Here is a 17493-nt window from a genome sequence, read left to right on the forward strand (position 1 = left end):
GCCCACGGGCTGCTGGAACGGCGGATGATGCCAAGGCGTTCCATGCTGTCAAACTCAGCCCTGGCAATGGCCAGCTTGGCTGGGTCTAGTCGTCGTGCCCGGGCGTAGACAGGCGGGCCATTGGTGGCGATGTGGTGCTCCACTCCATGCTTGGCCTTAGATGAAGAAAAGGTGGGCTGTGTGAGCACTGGAAACTCTGCGAGCAGGCGATGAAACTCGTCGGCCTGCGAGAGCACGCTAGACAGTCTGATGGAGTCCAAACCACTGAGAGCGCAGGTGTATGAAGAAAACGTGGTGGCGTCAATCAAACGACGGTTTTTGACATCCACCAGCAGCCCGTAAGCGCATAGAAAGTCCGCACCCAGGAGGGGGACAGCCACTTTGGCTGTGATAAAGTCCCAGCTAAAGCGCTGACCGCCAAAACATAGTGCAACGTGTCGAGTGCCATAAGTGCGTATGGGGCTACCATTAGCAGCCTCCAGGGGGGGGCCAAATCCATCCGCCAGGATGTCCAGTGGTAATGCAGGCAGAATGCTCCTCTGTGCGCCGGTGTCAAACAGGAAACGGCGCCCGGAGATGGTGTCCTGGATGAACAGCAGCCTGCCAGTGCGGCCGACACTCAAAGCCACTACTGAGCGCCGGCCCTGGCGTTTCCCGTCCCCCTGAAGCTGCAAGGTGGTAGGCATTTCTTGGCCCTGGAGCCGAATTTAGCGTGGTAAAAACACAGGCTTGTGTCAGAACGTTGCCGGTGCGAAACTGTAGCCACTGCAGTGAGCGCTGAGTCACCAGGGAGCGGGGCGGCGGTGTGAGGGACTTGGGCCGAGTTGGTTGCAATGGCGTACGCAGGATGGAGCGCAGCAGCAGTCATGCCAGGGTGTTGAACAGCCAGAAAAAACCTGTCAGCCTCCTCTGCCAGCGCGCGGCAATCAGTGATGGCAGTGTTGGCCAAAGCAGCCCGTACCTGAGACGGGAGTTGACGCAGGAAGAGCTGGACGAAGAGGAAATCAGGCCTGTGCTCTCCAAGCAGATCCAACATCCTGTCCATAAGTTCAGACGGTTTGCTGTCGCCCAAGCCTTGCAGAGAAAATAGCCGGCTAGCCCTCTCAGCATCAGAAAGTTCAAAAGTCTTCAGCAGGTGAGCCTTGAGTGCTGTATACTTATTCTCTGCAGGGGGATGTTTCAGGAGACTAACCACTCTTGTTGCTGTTGAACTGCCGAGGGCCGACACTACATAGTAGTATTTGGTGGTGTCCGCGGTAATTTCACGCAACGCGAACTGTGCCTCAGTCTGCGCGAACCAAGCAGAAGCCGACGACTCCCAGAACTCCGGGAGTTTCAATGAAACAGCATTCGTCGACATAGTTGTTCGGTGTGTCACTGGAATGCGTCCAGCAGACAAACGTCGGGGTCACCAGTGTGGAAATCGTGATTTGATGAAAGAAGCGATTTCTCACGTTGACAACGCAACGGCGTGTCATTTATTGTTGCTCTCCAAACCGGAATAAACAAACCACGCCGTTGTCATCACAACCAAAACAGGTCCGCTTCCTTAAAGAGACAGCGTCCCTTATATTGGAACACAATAACATGTCGTGCAGAACGCACGACTGATGATAAGCAAAACAAGGATAATAAGGGAATATATATCAAGGGAAATAAATGTAACACACAGTATGGGGAATTGTTTCCATAATGTCCACTACAGCCCATAAATAACAATGACTGTATTCCTCTTCAGACAAAAACAACTAGAATATATCCCTCCTCGTTCAACAACACTTCTACTCCTCCCCACGAAAGCATGCCCCGCTCGGGTCACCTGGAGGAGGTGTGGTCCACGTCCAGCAGCGGCTGGTTGAGGTTGGACAGGTCCAGGTTGTACTTGGTCTTGTAGTACTCGGCGAACGTCTCGTACTCAGGCGACGGGAACTTGCTGAGGGGCGTCAGGTCCGTGTACACGTCCGCCACGTAGAAGCGGTGCGGCTGGTCGAAGTTACGATAGCTGGTGGGGGGGGGAGAGAGAGGGAGTGAGTCCCATTGAACGTGTCTACCAGTGGCCGCTATAACAGGGATGTCAATGCAATAGACATTAGACATACAAAGACACTTGTTGTTAGCTATTTTTCGATATGCACATATTCTATGACTCCAATGAGAAGTACAGGTCAAGCTCAATAAAGTGCAAATAAAGGAAATGTGCAAGAAAAAAAGAACAAGAATGGCGATGACTGCCCGCCGTCCAGGAGCGTGGGTGTGGAGCCCTACCGGGGGATGATGACGGCGTCCTGGTAGTCCTCCAGCTTGAAGGTGAAGGGGTTCTGCTTGGTGTACTGGGTGGTGGGGATGCCCACGCGGGCCTCCGACTTCTCGATGTCCTCCATGAACTCAAAGTCCAGATCCAGCGTGCCCGAGTCCCCGACTTGGAGGACGGGAAAAGACAGAGAAAAATCAGAACGAGTCAGAACAGCAAACATCAACATATGCCTTCTCTCTCCCGACCCTAGAGGTATGCCCGCCCCCCCCCGCCTCCGACCCTAGTGGTCTGTCCCCCCCACCCTAGATCCTAGTGGTCTGTCCCCCCCCCCCCCGACCCTAGTGGTCTGTCGTCCCCCGACCCTAGTGGTCTGTCCCGTCCCCCCCCCCCCGTCCCCGTCCCTAGAGGTCTGTCCGGCCCCCCCTCCTCTCTGACCCTAGATCCTAGTGGTCTGTCCCACCCTTCCCCCTCCCCGACCTTAGATCCTAGTGGTCTGTCAGCCCCCCCCCTCTTCCCCGTCCATAGAGGTCTGTCCGGCCCCCCCCCTCCTCCCTGATCCTAGTGGTCTGTCCAGCCTCACCGACGTTGAGCGGCAGCACGCAGTAGGCTGAGTCGGCCAGCGTGGGCTTGAACTCCAGGGCGGGCTTCTCCAGGCGCAGGATGTGGGAGAAGACGTACTGGTGAAGACGCGTGATCAGCTCCAGCTGCGGCGGTGTGAGCGTGAAGCCCGACTTCTGCAGCTCGATGGAGATGGTGACCTCCCCCGAGCGCGTGTACACCGGGAAGTGGGGGATCTAGAGGGCGGAAAGGGGAAGTTGTTGACTGTGGGTCACTGCAGCGTTGAAGAACTGGTATGGGGGATGAAACAGCCCTCGAGTTGGAAGACACCAAAGCTGTAACCGCTACGCCAAATGACTGCGAGTGTTTTAAAAGCATTGGGATAGGGATGGGCCGATGGTCGATTCTATCGACCATCGACGATAGATGGATTCCATCGTCGATCGTCTCAAGTTGCCGATGAAAAATGCGTTGTTTTTTTTTGTGATTGTTTTTTTTATTGCCAGAAAAACAGCGCTGTGGTGTGCTGGGTGTGGTTTGGTGGCTAATTTTACAGCTTAAAAAGCCCCACAAATTGTAATTGAAGTTAGCGTAACTGTAGCGCTGACCTGACGTATTCCCTCACTGCTACGAGAGGAGAGGAGATGAGAGGGGAGGGGCTCGAAACCTACCGGTCTGCTCGCACGGCGAAATGACATCACACTCCGCTGCATCTCGCTGATGATCACTCATCTATGTGCGCGCGTGTGCGTGTGTTAAGACAATGGTGGAGCCATTGCGTGTGTTTGTAAGCCGCGTTAACATGGACACTTCTGATTCGATTAGATTTCTAAACGGAATAGATCTATTCCTATCATGCAATCCCAATATATGGCATTTACAAAAGTAGTAAGCGTACGTCTGTATGTCTCACGCACAACCATTATGTTGGTCTGGACTTATATGATAAGGGATACATTATATTATACATTTCCCGCTTATAACACGGCTCCTTGCCAAAACAAAACAATATCTTCACACGATGTGTCTTTTTACAATTACCATTGGTAGTGTTGATCAGCAGAGAAATAGTCCGCCAAAGACGTTGACGTCGCTTAGCAACCGGACACGCTGGGGTTGATAAGTTACTGGGACATGAAATTCTATTCCGATCAGAGAATTGTATTCTGATTGAGGCGTATCTATGATATTTTTTTATTCAGATTGAGCTGTTCTTCCACTTCTAATCGGATCAGAAGTGTCCATAAACGCGGCTATGTGGCGGAGCTATTGTGTGTGTGTGTGCATGAACGTCCTCACGCTCTGGCGTCAAAGGAAATCAATGAGAGCATCTGAAAACTATGCCGGTAAGAAACTAAAACTGTGATTCTGAAAAAAGTATAAAAGCTATCGAAATTTCGTTTAGATATTACTGAAGATACAAGTGCGTAGCTTTGTTCATTGGTTTGAACGAAGGGAAACGGTTGAAAAATGAATTGGTTACGATGTGTTGAATTGTCAGAGGTTGACCAGACGGCTTCAATGAAACCAACTGAAAGTAGTAGAAAGGAGTAGTTGCATCCGGCGTTACATGAAATGGTGATATTGACGACGACCACACAACCTCACCCCCCCCCCAGGTTTCACTATTGAGGCACAGCGACTGTGTCATCATGACAGCACCGCCGGCACCAACGTATCGAAACTTAAATCAGCGGAGGCTCACGCTGGTCCAAGGGGAAGACCATCCTTGAAAAATAAAATGGCAATTTTATAATGTGATAAATCAGCGACCCCTCCCCCCCCCCCCCCGCCGATAGTATCGACTATCGGCGATCGCATCAATCGGGTTCCAAACTGGACACCTGCCACTAGGGCTGTGCGATATATCGAATATACTCAATATATCTCCGAAATAGCTGTTTGAGATACATAAAATTATTATTTCGTAAGTATCGAGTATTTCACGGTCATCTGTTTTTTCAAGCGGCTGCCGAGACTTCCCTTGGTTTCGTGTTTGAAACATTCTCCGGTGGCTTTCTCCCTCTCCCTCATGCAGTAACGTGAGTGAGGGGTAAAAAAAACACTTGCGTCACACACTCACCAACCAATCCCACGCGACATCTAGGTGCGGAAGGGAGGGAACTAATTTTCAAGTTTCTTACGGTTTACAGCGCCGGCCAGCTTAGTGTAGCATACAGTGTATCCTAAGCCAATTCAATCAACAAGTGAAACATGGAAGCAGACAAACTGCTGGTTCCTAAAATAACTAATAAGGGACCAGTGAACTGGCAGTTTTTTGGATATCGAGAGGAGGGCGTGGAGTTATCTGTCGACCCCGGCAAGGCGCTGGGGGTAGAGGGCAGCACACCTACAATTCCTTAATTAATTCAATGGGCTCAAAAATATCGAACACATTGTATCAAAATAAGTTTATAATATTTTAGTTTAATTTATTGCAACGGCCTACATATAAAAAAACTGCTGCCTAAATGAGTTATTTGTGTAAAATATTTTGAGATGATTCAGCCTTGAGGTTTATAAGTCTCTCTCTCTCTCTCTAGATTGTTTTTGCAGTTTGTGCTTTGTTTGAATAAAAAAATTATTATTTCAACTCAATTGTGATTAATCACTAACTATAAAAATTAAAATATAAAATGTTTTGATGGAAACCACCTGGGAAGTTAAGTCTGGTATGTAGTCTGCAGGGATTGTAGTGAAAACATTAAAGGGTAAAAGTGCAATTTCATGGGGTACTTTAAAGGAGATTTCAAAATATCGAGATATATATCGTATATCGTGAAATGCAGAAAATGTATCGGGATATTCATTTTTTCCCATATCCCACAGCCCTACCTGCCACATTTGGCAGGTAAAAAGAGTCTGGGTTTAAATAATTAGACGTCAAAAAGCCATCGTTTTCTCCATTCCAAATTCTAGACCCTGCTTGTCACTCCGATCCATCAAATCTATTTTGCGAAAACAATCCCATTCGCCCAAGCAGGAACAGTGGCTGACAAGACATTTTTGGGATGGAATATATGACACTTTGAGGGTCAAAGAGAACACTTTTGAAAAGTTCTGTGAAAAATTTAACATTTATAACAGCCATGACACAGTAGAAATGAATGCCCAATCCGAAAGTTTTTGGATTGGAAATTTAGATACCAACAGACAACTATTAAATCCTTCTTCAATTTTTGTTCATCGTTTTGTATTTTTTTCTTTTTGGAATAATGTTTTTGAGCTTTTCTTTAAAATACTTTTTGTAAACTCAATAAAAATGCAAGTTTAAAAAGAACACATTCCCAGTGCTATTCTATGCATGACCAACGCAATACATAGAACATGCTACCTCTGCATCCCGGGTGGCGGGAAGGTTCATAAGCACGAGAGGGGACGTACCCGCGGGATGGGCTTGGCGGTGAGGACGCCGAAGCAGCGCGTGGTGTCCTCGGGGGGGTACAGCTTCCTGCGCCGGAAGTTGAGCTCGTCGGGGAGGGGCGTGGTCAGCACCATGCCGATGACGTACAGGTAGTAGGACTGCTCCTCCATCAGGGCGTAGCTGTCCCGCAGACACTCGGGGATCTGGCGGGGTGGAGAGACGGTGGGGTGGGAAGTTCAACGATCCCTTTCATGGTCTTTGAAGATTAGATATAATAATGAAGATTATATAAACATTAATCATTTTTTGCTGGATTAATTACAGGTTATGACAATATCATACGTTCATCACACTTCTTGTTCGCTACCCTTGCAGTAACAGGATATTTACAATTTAATAACAAACTGTCCCAGTATATAGACGGGAGGCGGGACTTACGGCTTTGGGGTAGCACTGTCTGCGCTTGGTGGAGCCGGGCCGGCCCGGGACGCTGGTCTCCTCCTCGTCGTGGAGGTCCAGCTCCTCCTCGTACTTCACCGTCTCCTTCCCCACCGGCATCAGGTGGTCGTCCAGCTCCCCTGAAACCCGGGCAGAAGCGCTGGTTGAAACCCTTTGAACACACGCAGAGACTTCAACATCATACCCCAAAATATCAGGCAGGGCGTACCGATCCTATGAAGCTTCTCACAGCACAGCAGGGCCACCCCTTTCTCGGCGAGTCTGGCGCAGCTCATTATGGGACCCTGGAATCACACGAGACGCGTTATGGACGGCTCCTCGTACGTGCGTCAGAAGAAAGGCTCAAAGGCTCGAAGGTGATTACCTTGACAGGAGCCCGCAGTGGGGAGTTGATGGGCAGGAAGAGTGTGGACTGGTGGCGGCCATCTTTCATCTCATAGTTCTTACATTTGGGGGCTAAATGGGTGAATGGGTCGCTGGGAAGCCGAGCGCAATACCTAGAGGACGGCGAGAAAAATAATAATTCCAATCGTTCTTAAATTGAACTTAAAACATTCTTAGAAACAGTCTTCTGATGTTGAAACCCGTTTACCAGATCCGTGAGCATACCTGTTGATGTGGCCGATGGCCGTGTTGATGGTGACCCTGGGCCCGCCGTCCTCGGAGCGGAGCACGTACGGCGGGAGGATGTCGTCGTCGTCCTGCACATGCTCAGCCTCAAACTCCATCAGCTCTGCGGACTTGGAGCACTTGTTCCTCAGGATCTGGGTGGGGAGGCACAGAGCAGCGGTGAGGCTTACCGTTCAGCGGTCGACGTCTGTCTGGTGTATCGGAAAGTGCCAGAGCCACAAATGAATTTGCAATATCAAAATGTTTCTGCAGAATTTAAACTCGAGGCTGGTGCAAATCATGGTTAGAAATGAAGAAGTATGGATGCACAACATATGCTCACAGAACATGCTTTAAACCAATCAAAATACGTTTAAGCCAAAACCAAAAACACAAGCCCAGGTGACCCATGGGAGGCGGATACCTTCTCTATGGCCTTGTAGGTCTTGAGGTCCTCCTGGAAGGTCTTGGTGCGCTCGCTGTCGGCTAACATGATGTAGTTGGAGACGGGTGCGCGGGCCCGGCCCTTGGACTGGACGTAGGACCTGTACTCCATGGGCAGGTCGAAGCGCACCACCAGGTTGCACTTGGGGATGTCCACGCCCTCCTCCACGATGCTGGTGGCGATGAGCAGGTTGGTCTCGTGGGCCCGGAACTTCCGAAGAACCTGCAAAATCGGTCGAAGATTTGTTCAAATTGATTGTGCATTGTGCTGGTCCTCTCTGATGAGTGAAAACGTGTGTGGCAGATAATCAGAAGTTTCGCAGTATAAACAGGCTGTTTCTTACTAACAACCGTACACATCTATCTGTCGACATTCATTTTAAATGACCCACTTGAAAAAACGTAATTCACTCAAAATAATGCCAGTTCCTCGATATCTCTTGGCTCACGATTAAACTCTTCACGCTACTACGCCACGCACCCCTCCCCCCACCTAAATGATTCAGAACTGCTCTAATCCTTCGTTATCACCACTCATATTAACAGAACAAGAGCTAAATTCCCATCTTCCGATGTTTATCATCATTCTACTACAAAACGCTCCCTGCCTCTGGTCTGCTGTGGGCCCCACTTCACGTTGAAGCTCTGCCGTAACCCAGTGAAAAGCCACCAACCTCTTCAAAACAGCAGAAATGGTGTCTTAGCGTTATTCCAATACAAATATGTGTTCTAACAAGTGTAACAAAGTGTTACAAAATGACAGCGCCACTACAAAATTGTTTGGGGAGAACTTTGATAAAGACATTTTTACTGGCACTGAATGCACAAACCTTGCATCCACATAATAAATCACAATTGCAATCTGGCAGTCTAGCAAACGCATTATATTGTCAGAAACTTTTTGATTTGTATTTTGTACTGAGCCTATTTCCCCAGGTCATTCAGAGTAAGGTAAAGGAACTTCAGACTACTGTGATTTTAACATTAGGTTGTCATGGCACCAGCATGGTCAATCTCTATTTACTAGACTAGTTGGTTCTGTACTGGTGCACTGCCATACCTAAATCGAACAAAACCATTAATTCTGTTATAAGCTACAACTTTGTTTTTCCCACTGTCAAAAGGGCTGATTATGCCATGCTTAAATAAAAATGAGTAAGAGTGTGCATACCTCCTCCTGTTTCCTGAACTCCACCTCCATCTGCTTGTTGCGGGGCTGGTTCTTGCCGATACTGTGGCCTGTGATGAAGTTGCTGCTGATGTAGGCCAGCTCTGGGTCCTGCTTCCCTGCCTCTTTGATGAGGCTGATGACCCAACAGCCGGCAGGAGAGAGCAAGAGTGATACATGTTGTTATCCAAGAAAAAAAACCGATTGAAATACAGTTATACAGGTGTGCAAATACAGATAGTGATATTCAGGTCTCTCTGGTGTTGGCCTTCTTATATCCATGAGTGAGATTGGGAAACAGATAAATGAATATATCTAGAAGTACAAGGTTTAAATATATCTACTGATGTACGTAGTAACAACACGCCCTGTAAAAGGGAATTCACATTAAGATGGAAAAACACACAAAATACTTTGAGCATGTTTCAAAGAAAACATCACAATATTATGACAACATAATTTGCAGTCTTCATCACATGGGCATTCTTTCATCCCATGTTAAAATACTTCTCGCCTGCAGTGCTGCAAATCGGGTTGAATGAGGTCAAGCAAAGCGATAAAAGTTTCAAGAAATGCATTTAAAATACATTTAGAATGTGTAATTCTTTGGGAAGGCAAGTATCAGAGGAAGCAAAGGATCAAAAGAAAGCTAACCCTTTCCTTACAGATGTTAAAAAATCATTTCCCCCCCCATTTTTATCATGTAGCTGCAAAGATTCTCCCCACGATGACCAAATCCACACTTAATCATTAATACAAAAAAACGCCTGAAGCGAGTCTCCGGCTCCCTACCGATTGAGCACCACGGCGGTGTAGCGGCGCTCCACGAAGATGATCCCGCACAGGATGTTGGTGAAGGGCGAGGGGAAGCTGGCCTCGGGCCGCTCCTTGGCCTCCGCCTGCTCCTCGTCCTCCTCCTCGTCGTCCTCCTCCTCCGAGTCGCTCCAGGACACGTAGTTGTCCTCGTTGCGGTTGTTGTACCACTCCACGCTCTCAAACTGCTGCCGCTCGAAGGGCTTGTACTCGTGCAGGATCTCCAGCAGCCGCAGCACTTTGGGCGTGACGAACTTGAGGTCCAGCGACGCCGGCGAGAAGTGCTCCTCGCACAGCGCGTGCACCTTGCGCAGCGCCGTGTCCGTGAACAGCAGCAGCTTGCGGTGCAGCTCCTCCTGCTCGTGCTTGACGTACTTCTGGAGCTCGCGCACCATGATGCCCGCCACCTTGTCGGCGCACCAGGGCCCCAGCACCACCAGCACCGCCAGACAGTCACCCAGGATCTGAGGGCGGAGGGACGGGATGAACATACGGAGACACAGGGACGGGCACTCAATCAGTTACATCCGGTACAAGAGGGGCTCCACTTCTCTTCCTCTTGCAAGCGCTTTGCATCGTGTCTGTTGCTATTTTTCCCACTTCTTGGCAGTTGACTCTTCGCCTTGTTTTTCCGATGTCAGTATACCTACTACTAATTTCACAGCCTTAGGTTGTTGCTAACAGCTGTTGGATGCCTACATCATGCATTTTATTCTGCTTGCACTATCGGCTTATTTTCATAAGCCTATTTCACGCATGCAGCCTGTGTCGGTAATTAACCGCCCCAGGGGTCAGCAGCACACACAAGGTAGGACGTGCTGACATGATGCTCTGTTATCTCTCAGTGCTGAACACCATCTGCTGGATGCTAGGCTCTGCTATTTTGTTTACCTGTTTGGAAATGAAAGTGGGGTCCCGGTCTTCCCGGGCTGAGGGTATGTTGCAGTCGTTGAGGAAGTGAAGAGCTTCCTCCAGCTCAGACTGCAGACGTGCTGAGAGGCCGCTCTTGTCGAGGTAAGGGCTACAGTCGAGGATCACCTCTCTGGGCTGAGAGGCATATCTGCAATAGGCAGTCAGACGGGTTTCAGACGAGTGTCAGTACGGTGCAGTCTAGACATTAGACCTGACTGACTCCATAACACAATATCAACAGCTGGCACAAGCCCATCCAATGCACACAATCCTCCTACCTTATCCCTCCCTAGGTTAACTAGAAAAGGGCTCAACGATTTGGGGAAATAATTGAATGCCGATCATTTCAACCAATAATGCGATTTCGATTTAGTATGTAATTTTTCTTTTAAAAATGTAATTTTTAAAAGCAGTGCCATCAAAGCATTGGAAGAAGTCAACATATAAAGTGTGCTTTCCTTTAGGCCAGGCCTATGTGTTGAGATGAATTGATATTATAACAATTCTCTTTGCAAAAGACAAATAAATACGTTTTAATCGCAGCCTTTGCGGTTTGCAAATCGCGTTTGATTACATTGCGATGTCGGTTTGAATTCAATTAATCGTTCAGCCCTAATACAGAGGCAGCCACATCCTTCTGGGATATGACGTGTCCTACCTGTCCAGCACTACGAGGTCGGTGGCGGTCTCGGCGTTGCTCCTCAGAATGTCCTCCAGGTTCAGGATCTTGCGCTCCAGCTCTGACGGGTCACACTTCCCGTTCAGGATGGAGGCGGTGAGGCCCAGGACCCGCGGGCCTCCACAACAGCTGTCAAACAGCTGTGGGGACAGAGCCAGAGAAACACTTTCAATATGCATCCCACCTGTGGACAGCACATCACACACACCATCACATAATAAAAAGAAAACAAAAAATATTAAAGGCAATTCCGGTATTTTGAACATTGAGCTCCATTTCTGGTTTGTCTGGGATGAAATAGAAATTTTGAATATTGGTCCTGTCTCGAGTATTTGGCTAATTTCGAATTGCCCCTGCCTGCTTCACAATGACTGGCTATGTGCATTCAAAGCGTGAATGCAGTGCATGCTAAGCGACGTCAACGTCTTCGGCAGACTATTTCTCTTCTGATCAAATTCAACACCAGAAATGGTAATTGTAAAAAGACACACCGTGTGTAGATACTGTTTCGTTTTGGCAAGGAGCCGTGTAATAAGCAGGATAGTGTATAATATAATGTATCCCTTACATATATCATATAAGTCCAGACCAACATAACGGTTGTACGCGAGAGACATACGGACGTACGATAGGAATAGATCAATTCCGTTTAGAAATTGAATCGGATCAGAAGTGTCCATGTAAACACGGCTAGACACACACACGCAATTGCTCCGCCATTTTAACACACACACACACACACACACACACACACACACACACACAGTTTGTGTGAGTGACATGCAGCGGAGTGTGATGTCATTTCGTCGTGCGAACAGACCGGTATGTTTCGAGCCCTCCCCTCTCCTCTCGTAGAAGTGAGTGAATACGGCAGGTCAGCGGTACAGAGTGCGTTTCCACCTGTGCCAGTTAACTTCAATTACAATTTGCGGGGCTTTTTAAGCTGTAAAGGTAGCCACCACACCACAGCGCTTTTTTCCCTGACAAAAATAAATAAATAAAATAAAAACGCGGCAAAAGAAAAAACGGCAACTTGAGACGGTCGACGATGGAATCCATCTATCGTCGATCGTCCACCATCGGCCCATCCCTAATTTACAAAATGCCAAATAAAACACGACAGAAACTGTATTTCGCTACGATACTTGATTAGGAACATCAACCAACACCACTAACCACTCGATGAGTTTCACATTTCTGAAAACAAAAGTTTAGGGGTGTTTTTGAATGCACAAAGCCAGCCATTGTGAAGCAGGCAGGGGCGATTCGAAATAAGCCAAATACTCGAGACAGGACCAATATTCAAAATTTCACACCCCATTTCATCCTAGACAAACCAGAAAGGGGGCTCAATGTTCAAATTACCGGAATTGTCCTTCAACAATCTAAAAGGTAACTATCTGGAGAATTATCACTCAAGGTACAAAGAAGAAAATCTTTACTTACAAAAAAAGTTTAGTTTCACTGAAAGTTATTTATAAATAATTATGAAAACATAACGGATCCTTCTACATAGAGAACGGCTTGATATGATGTCGCTGTGATCGTTGGTGTGAGAGCCGGTGTGTCGACGTGACCACCCAGCGGTGGTAACGGCCTGCTGGCAGCCGCGCCCTTACCGTCATTATCTCCCGGTAGGGATGGTCGGTGATGGCCAGGTGGCACTCATCAAACACCACCAGGTTGATTTTAGACAGTGGCAAGATTCTATTCTTCAGAACGTGCAGGAATATGTGGCACGTCATGACCAGTACCTGGACATTAAAGACATGAGAGGCATCAAACCCCAGACATCAATCATTGAATAACAATGGACTTGTTGGTCATTGATCAGGGTGCGGGTGTCCGGGACCAACCTGCTTCTCCGTCATTTCCTGGGTCCACTGTTGGGGGGTGCGGGCGGCAGCGTCCTCCTGGCTGGTGTACTCCCCCACCTGGAGGTCAGAGTGCGTCCTGACGGCGGAGGCCTGGTGGACCACCGACGAGGCTGCACATCGGACACACCAGACACACGGTGGGCCGGGGTTCAGGCTAGAGCGACTACATGTCCTCAGGGACCGCGTGGGCCATCTCAATGCGTTGTTACCGTTCAAAACAAAAGCAAGTGATATGGGGATGGGGCTGGCTAGGCTTCAATCAGGACTGCACTACATTTCATAATTCAAAAAATGTAGTAATGGCAATGTACATATTGCAGAGAATATATTGAATCTGTTACAATGCAAAATATAAGGTATGATTTACATTTTTGTTATGGACGATTGGATGGGCGCAGCAGATTGGGGACTTGCTAGGCAGCTACTTTGGGGTTACCTGTGTTCACCAGGAAAACTGTCCTCTTTGCATCGTCTCTGAAGTCGCCGCGGATTTGGTGGGAGAGCTCTTTTGTCAGGAGCACTGCGATGAAGGTCTTCCCTGAGCCAGTGTTCAAGCAGACTATAGTATTGTGTTCCAGAGCTGCTTCGAGAAGTTCTACCTGTAACGGGACAGTTTCCAGTTCACTGCCCAATGTCCCCCCCAGACAAACAATACACCACCAAAACACACGTTGTTGTCGGTGCCTTATTTGACACGTCAAGTGTCAATATGAACAATGTGGGAGCCCATGCTACTACTGGCCTGATATTTCCTGGGCGTGTAGATGTTGTCGTGGATGGCCTCCTGTTGCCATGGCAGCCCAAAGAAAGGCCCCATGGCTGAAGAGGCGGGGGTGACGAGCTGCAGGCCCGCCATGCTTCAGAAGGAGAGGGAGTCGGAGGTGGGTGCCGGCGGGGGGGAGGGTCGGGGGTGGGCTCCTCCTGTCTTCCTCTTCTATCTCATTTCATCCTCCTCCCGCAAGAGTTCACTGGAGAGCAGGAAGAGAGACGGTCACTGCGGGCCCAGAGGTTCCTGGTAAGTGAAGTGTACTTCACTTGGTTTTTAACCACGTTAAAAGTAATTACCGATTTGAACTAAGAAAGTCAATGGTATTCAATATGTAACCTAACTTGACAGCACAGAGACTAAAGAAACCCAGAGTAATAAACGCATGTTATTAATGAAGATGGCTTTGAAGGACTGCTGGTCGACTGAATGAGAGACCATTTATACCGGAGGGGAAGTCTATAAATCGTCCTACACAAATGCCATAAATATCTCACATTTCATATTGCATAGAGAGAACAATAAAATATTTAGCAAGCTAACCAGACATCACTAGCTTGCTAAATATTTTATTGTTCTCTAGCTCTAGATCTTTCCCAAAGACTGGGTCACGACCAACACTTGGGTCGCGGGAGATTTTATTTGGGTCACCTAATAAATTTGCAGAAATTCTGCCATATTTTATTTTTATTATTAGTATTAAAAATATATATATATTTGTTTATTTTCTTAATTTGATTTTGAAGGTTTTATCGTTTTTTAATGTAGAGACAGGAATGTATGGGGCAATAGGGTAAGACATGCAGGAAAGGACCACGATCAGGAATCAAACCTCGGTCGCTGTGGTAAGGACTAGGCCTTAGTGGTAAACGCTCTACCCGCCCCTTCCATACTCTTTTATTTAAGATTTATATCTGCAGTATACCAAACAACAAATTGATTGTTGACTGTTCGAATAGATTGATTGATTGATTGACTGTTTGATAATAGCTGCACTTAAACACAAGCCTATCTGTTCGGCATGAGCATTGGAAAAAACGTTAAACAAGAAGCATTTTGATAGTACTGAATGGTTGGATAGTTTTACTTAGAACATTGAATCTAGTATGAAAGGCTAGTGTACATTCTGTTTTGTTTTACTGATGAGAGGACAAGTATTTAACATGTGTATTATGTTTTCAATAACACGTGCATACAACAAAGCTGTGATTTATCTCTTCGAAATGGCTGGTTTAAGATCTTACATATAAGGCAATGCGGAAATGGCAGTAAAAATAGTCAGGAATGTTAATTTATGCGCAAATTCGTTCTCACGATTTATAGATAAGGCCTGTTGTGAATTGTTTTATGCTGAGTCATTTAGACGGAGTCATTGCGAAACCGCAGCGAGCTGTAGAAACGCTGTAGTAAATATTCAAGGCGCTGGTTCAGAAAAAAGTGGAGCGCATCAAGCCTGCGCGCATACAGCCTTTGCGTTGCATACAAACATTCAGTCACGAGGAGATTCAACCTTTTAAATTGAGCAGAAATACTTTTTAATGTACAGTTAGTAATTAAATTTATCAAGGGGCTTTATTTAAAGCTACAAAAAGAATACAAATATAATAATAAATAAAAAATTCAACGCAACTCTGACGTCCCCCAGCTGGTGGGGGGCTATTGACGTCATCGTTTGCGTTTCAGGCGTCCACACGAATCCTAACACGAAACCGCATAGGTCCGGATAGATTTGAAACCACCTCAGATGCTTGTTGCAGAAATGTGCGGTTTCGGGCACCAGATTCGCCAGATTCGCCGTCTCGACGGTCGGCCGAAACGCACAAGACTTATGCGGTTTCACCAAAAAATCATCTTCATGTGGACGGGCCTAAGTAGCATTATTTTGAAAAGCTCAATGTTTGGCATTGAATTCTACTCACAGGTAGGTTCAGAGGTCGTCTGGGGAAGGATTCAGCAATTAATCTGGGCTTCATGATAGAGATGCTCTAATCCAGTCCAGAAGCACCCTGAGACACAAAAAGACAGTATTGGTACAATGTAGAAAAAAAGTACTTACTACTTGCTTAGCTATTTAAAAGCAGCGATAAGGATTCCTGTAGGGAATCATAATAGGGATGCATAATAGGGATTCAGGGATTCAACAAATATCCCCAAACTGTAATCGGATACATGGTCCAAATCTCGACGATACATTTACACTTACATTTAGGGCATTTAGCAGACGCTTTTATCCAAAGCGGCTTACAAGAAGTGCATTTGTTACAATAATTACATTTGTCATAAGAAGTGAAACAATATATCGCTGTCGGTACAGTAAAGATGTTCACAGAACCAAGTGCAAGTATTACAATTGCTAGGCTAACCCATTCCCCGTGTAAAGCAACGATAGCAGCTACTGTAGACGCTACACAATTAAGTACCTTGAAAAGTGCAATGTGCAAGTGCCAGGACGTACAACATTCAATGGTGGCTGTGCATTGGTTTCTATGCAGAGTCGAGGTGAACTCTGAACAGGTGAGTTTTGAGTCTTTTGCGGAAGCTGGTGAGCGACTCTGCGATCCTGACATCGGTAGGGAGCTCGTTCCACCACTGAGGTCCCAAAACAGAGAAAAGTTGTGACTTCGCTGATCGACCTTTGCTTGCTCTTAGCGATGGCGGTACCAGATGTCCAGCTGAGGTAGTTGAGCGGAGGGATCGAGCTGGGGTGTGTGGCTTTACTAATGCTTGGAGGTAGGCAGGGGCAGTTCCATCGACTGCCTTGTATGCCAGTACCATCATCTTGAATCTGATGCGAGCTATTACAGGGAGCCAGTGGAGGTCTCGGAAGAGGGGGGTTACATGTGAGAACTTAGGTAGGTTGAACACGAGGCGGGCTGCCGCATTCTGGATGCGCTGCAAGGGTTTAATCGCAGAGGCAGGGAGTCCAGCCAGGAGCGAGTTGCAGTAGTCGAGGCAGGAGATGACCAGTGATTGGACTAGAAGCTGAGCTGCTTCCCTTGTGAGGAAGGGCCGGATCCTGTGGATGTTGTAAAGTGCAAATCTGCAGGATCGGGCCACCGCAGTGATGTTTGCAGTGCAGCATAACTGATTGTCCAACACTACACCAAGGTTTTTGGCAGTTGGAGAAGGAGATACAGTGATGTTCTCAACAGTGACCAGTATGTCCATGTGTGGGCAATCTTTCCCTGGTATTAGGAGGAGCTCAGTCTTGTTGAGGTTAAGCCTCAGGTGATGGGCAGTTGTCCAGGTGGTGACTTCTGCCAGACATTCAGATATGCGTGTTGCAATCAGGGCTTTGTCAGATGAGGGAAAAGAGAGAAATAGCTGAGTGTCGTCAGCATAGCAGTGATAGGAAAAGTTGTGGGATGTAATTACAGAGCCCAGAGATCTGGTGTAGAGGGAGAACAGATGAGGCCCCAGTACAGAGCCTTGAGGGACACCTGTATCAAGCTTGAAAGGTTTGGACAAGGAGCCATTCCATGTTATTTGATAAGTGCGATTCATCAGGTAGGATGTGAACCAGGAAAGGGCAGATTCAGCTATGCCAAGTTAGGGTTAGGGTTACGATACCTAGTTAGTCAAGTTATTTT

General features: G+C 47.4%; 1 protein-coding gene across 2 annotated transcripts in view; it reads right to left on the reverse strand.

Annotated features, from left to right (window-relative positions):
- The window catches only part of dicer1 (dicer 1, ribonuclease type III), a 38486-nt gene that overhangs the window by 17617 nt on the left and 3376 nt on the right, over positions 1–17493 (reverse strand). For both annotated transcript variants that reach the window (XM_079752653.1, XM_079752652.1), the window contains exons 2-19: positions 15823–15909; positions 13880–14105; positions 13574–13736; positions 13117–13247; positions 12880–13014; positions 11240–11400; positions 10561–10729; positions 9649–10133; positions 8860–8992; positions 7669–7911; positions 7245–7399; positions 7000–7132; positions 6844–6919; positions 6615–6754; positions 6197–6379; positions 2835–3048; positions 2266–2419; positions 1820–2002 (exon numbers count right to left, since the gene is read on the reverse strand). In XM_079752653.1, the coding sequence (XP_079608779.1) occupies positions 1820–2002; positions 2266–2419; positions 2835–3048; positions 6197–6379; positions 6615–6754; positions 6844–6919; positions 7000–7132; positions 7245–7399; positions 7669–7911; positions 8860–8992; positions 9649–10133; positions 10561–10729; positions 11240–11400; positions 12880–13014; positions 13117–13247; positions 13574–13736; positions 13880–13993 (2972 nt within the window). In that variant the 5' untranslated portion in view covers positions 13994–14105; positions 15823–15909. The remainder of the gene's footprint in view (positions 1–1819; positions 2003–2265; positions 2420–2834; positions 3049–6196; positions 6380–6614; positions 6755–6843; positions 6920–6999; positions 7133–7244; positions 7400–7668; positions 7912–8859; positions 8993–9648; positions 10134–10560; positions 10730–11239; positions 11401–12879; positions 13015–13116; positions 13248–13573; positions 13737–13879; positions 14106–15822; positions 15910–17493) is intronic.

This window comes from Pollachius pollachius (genome assembly GCF_949987615.1).
Source record: "Pollachius pollachius genome assembly, chromosome: 15".
Taxonomy (NCBI): domain Eukaryota; kingdom Metazoa; phylum Chordata; class Actinopteri; order Gadiformes; family Gadidae; genus Pollachius; species Pollachius pollachius.